Raw genomic sequence first — 3352 nt, forward strand, 5'->3', positions numbered from 1 at the left:
ATAAATGCCTTTGTTTTAATGTTAAATCCTCTTTGTTAGAAACTGCATGTTTATTTTTCCTCCTCCTACACAAGAGGCACCAAGTAGTGGTTCAGTATGCTGCGGTACCACCTGCTTTTTAAATGGAGACTTTCTCCTCTTTGTCTCCAAACACCTTTACCTGGATTGTTTGTTGGTGTTTATCATGTTATTTACACTGTAAGTAATGCCAGAACACTGAGATACTGGAGGTGCTATTTAGTTATTTTTTCTTTGAAATATAGCTAAGCAATCTGACATCACAGACAGCTGTCAGCTACATATATGAGGATCTATTAAAAGGACAGAAGCGCTATTTATCAATCTGAATGGTTTTGATGATGGAGTTATTGGCCATAGAGACATCTCCCTTCTCTCAGTACAATGGCACTAGATGGCTTTTGGTGCTCACAGTGCCAAACTCAACAGCTATGAATCTTGCCACAAGTCAGAAATGATGAGCAGTTTCACGTAGCAAGTGTTTTCTTTCTGCCAAAGTCAACCCATCAGCCGGATCAGCACACAGGAGGAAGCGTAAATGGTGAATGGACTGTACTTGTGTAGAGCTTTTCTAGTCTTCCGACCACTCAAAGCTCTTTCACACTACATGTCGGATGTAGTTCGCTAGAAGAAAACTGCTCACGACAAGGTCTTTGGATTTTCAAGTGTAACCCTAACCCTGTAACCCATGATTCCTGGAAAGAGACGTTGCTGTTAAAATGTATCTGTTTTGGGGCGTTTTCTATTATATTAGAGCGAAAGCGGACATCTCTATGGCGACCCACACCACACAGACGAGAACGTGTCATCAGTGGTTCTGAATGTTGATCAGTGAAATGAGGAAACCATCCACTGCAAACTCATTGGACAGACAGAAACGTCCCTCAGGGCTCCACACTCTTCTGTTTGAGGAGCAATAGACATTCAGGGTCACAATAAACTTCCAGTATTCCCATAAGACTCTGTGGCAAACTGAATGAACTTGGAGATTACTGAAGTATTTTGAAACATAAGATGTATTTGGGACCTAACAAAGGACAGCACAAATGCACCCCCTTTTTCTATGCATCTTGCATGTCTTTTTCTCTTTCTTTTAATTGCTAAAATAATTAATAATCAAGCGATTGAGCTGAAACCTGTTAGAGGATGAAGAGCTTTAATGTAGCAGCCTAAATCATTTTCCCAACCTGTAGCTACAACTAAGATGAAACTTAATTCATCCTTAAATAAATTGTATCCACGGCAGCAGAAGATGTCAACAAAAGATGGATAAATGTGTATTTACTCGTTGCATAACAGTACCCTACTGCCTTTGACACCTCTTATTTTCCAAACATGCTGACGGTCCTGATTCAGATCTACAGTTGATCGATATCATTTATTTATGTGATATGAATGACATTTGAACAATCGGCCGATGTTTTTACTAAGAGCTCTTCCTCACTCTGCGATTGTTCAAGAGTGACGCTTCTTTTACCTCGTGGAGTAAAAGCTGAATGTTTTGTACACTGTGCTTTACTCCTACTAATATTAATATTAATAATAATAATAATAATAACCGTGTGCCAGAACTAGTGATGGGTATCCAGGATTGTATCAGTACTACTATTCTTGTCGATTCAAGTTCTTTAATACTTTTATCTGCTTTTCTTTCATTACTGAAAATAATGTTTTAAGGAATGTTTAGTTGAACAGCTAAATAAATGCACAAAAGGATTTGAATTCATTTAGTTTAACATAAAATATATTTATATTTCTAGAGCAGAAACCACTGCAGAGTCCGTCTTGTTGGACTTTAAATGTTTAGTGTTATTGTATCACTACTACTCTGAGAGGGTTGGGAGTCCCAGTGTCTCTGGCTGCAATTATGCAAATATCAATGTTTATCATGCTATTCACACACATGTTCACAGCCAGAAGGCAGAACCTGTACTGTACCGTGTGTGATGATCTTCCCCTTTTCTACTTTACATACTAAACACTGAAAAATATTCCAGGAACTGGAAACATTTTTTCACTCAAATTGGAGGCCATTGTGTAATACTCGTGTTGTAATGTGTTCATATACGTATATGGTAGTATATAGCTCTTTGTTTTGAAGTTGTGAAAATATGACAACCTACCCCATATGAACTGTTGTTAGATAGACCTTCTATTCTGAGGACACTAAGACCCTTTATTTCTTGTTTGAGTGTTCTTAATGTGTCTATCTGACCTCTTCCTAAACTGCTGTCTGTCTGCTCTGGAGGTGTCTCTGGATGATCTGTGTAAGAAGGCAGTGGAGCAGGCCGGCCGGCTGTCCCAGCTGCTGCTGAACAGAGCCACGGTGCTGGCCTCTTCATACGACACGGCCTGGAAGAAAGTGGACCTGCTGAGGAGGTTGGACGCCAACCTGGAGGCCGCCAAGGCCAGCCTGCAGAGGAGCCAGCTGCATATTGCCATGTTTCAGGTGTGTGTGTGTGTGTGTGTGCGTGTGCGTGTAATAAATGTCTTTGTTTTAATGTTAAATCCTCTTTGTTAGAAACTGCATGTTTATTTTTCCTCCTCCTACACAAGAGGCACCAAGTAGTGGTTCAGTATGCTGCGGTACCGCCTGCTTTTTAAATGGAGACTTTCTCCTCTTTGTCTCCAAACACCTTTACCTGGATTGTTTGTTGGTGTTTATCATGTTATTTACACTGTAAGTAATGCCAGAACACTGAGATACTGGAGGTGCTATTTAGTTCTTTTTTCTTTGAAATATAGCTAAGCAATCTGACATCACAGACAGCTGTCAGCTACATATATGATGATCTATTAAAAGGACAGAAGCTTCCAATAGTCAAACTGATTCAAGTGTAATTCATTTATATAGCACTTTAAAAAGGAAACCGCTTTTGAACCAAGGTGCAGACATGGAGACGTACATGTGCATTGATGTGGACACAAAGAAATCAAGTTTGAAATACAAAAAAGTTTTACACATTTTAAACCCAGAGAATCGGATGAAAACAGGTTGAACACAAGCAACAGGCAGAGAATAAATGTTGAGGTGCATCTTCAAAGCATCAACGGGCTCAAGTGGTGCCCACGAAACCATCCCACCCTTAAGCATACAAGTTCCACTTGAAGGCTTTGATTTGTATTTGTTGATATGTGCATGTGAGAGGCTCATATTGACACCAACTACAGAATGACATAATCGGGAGCTGCACTTGCATGTTAGGTTTGTGTTGGGGTCAGGCATGTAATATAGGTTAGACTAGAGAATGAATGATGTCAGTGCTGGCTCCTCCAGGTATAAAACAGTGTGTGTGTGTGTGTGTGTGTGTGTGTGTGTGTGTGTGTGTGTGTG

At 40.0% G+C, this 3352-nt stretch overlaps 1 protein-coding gene across 1 annotated transcript in view; it reads left to right on the forward strand.

Moving 5' to 3' along the window:
• Nucleotides 1-3352, forward strand: part of smg1 (SMG1 nonsense mediated mRNA decay associated PI3K related kinase) — a 60892-nt gene that overhangs the window by 50465 nt on the left and 7075 nt on the right. Inside the window, exon 55 of the mRNA XM_031871131.1 lies at nt 2267-2467. Within this exon, the coding sequence (XP_031726991.1) occupies nt 2267-2467 (201 nt within the window). The remainder of the gene's footprint in view (nt 1-2266; nt 2468-3352) is intronic.

The sequence above is a fragment of the Anarrhichthys ocellatus genome, unplaced genomic scaffold, assembly GCF_004355925.1.
Source record: "Anarrhichthys ocellatus isolate YVR2014 unplaced genomic scaffold, GSC_Weel_1.0 scaffold56, whole genome shotgun sequence".
Lineage (NCBI taxonomy): Eukaryota > Metazoa > Chordata > Actinopteri > Perciformes > Anarhichadidae > Anarrhichthys > Anarrhichthys ocellatus.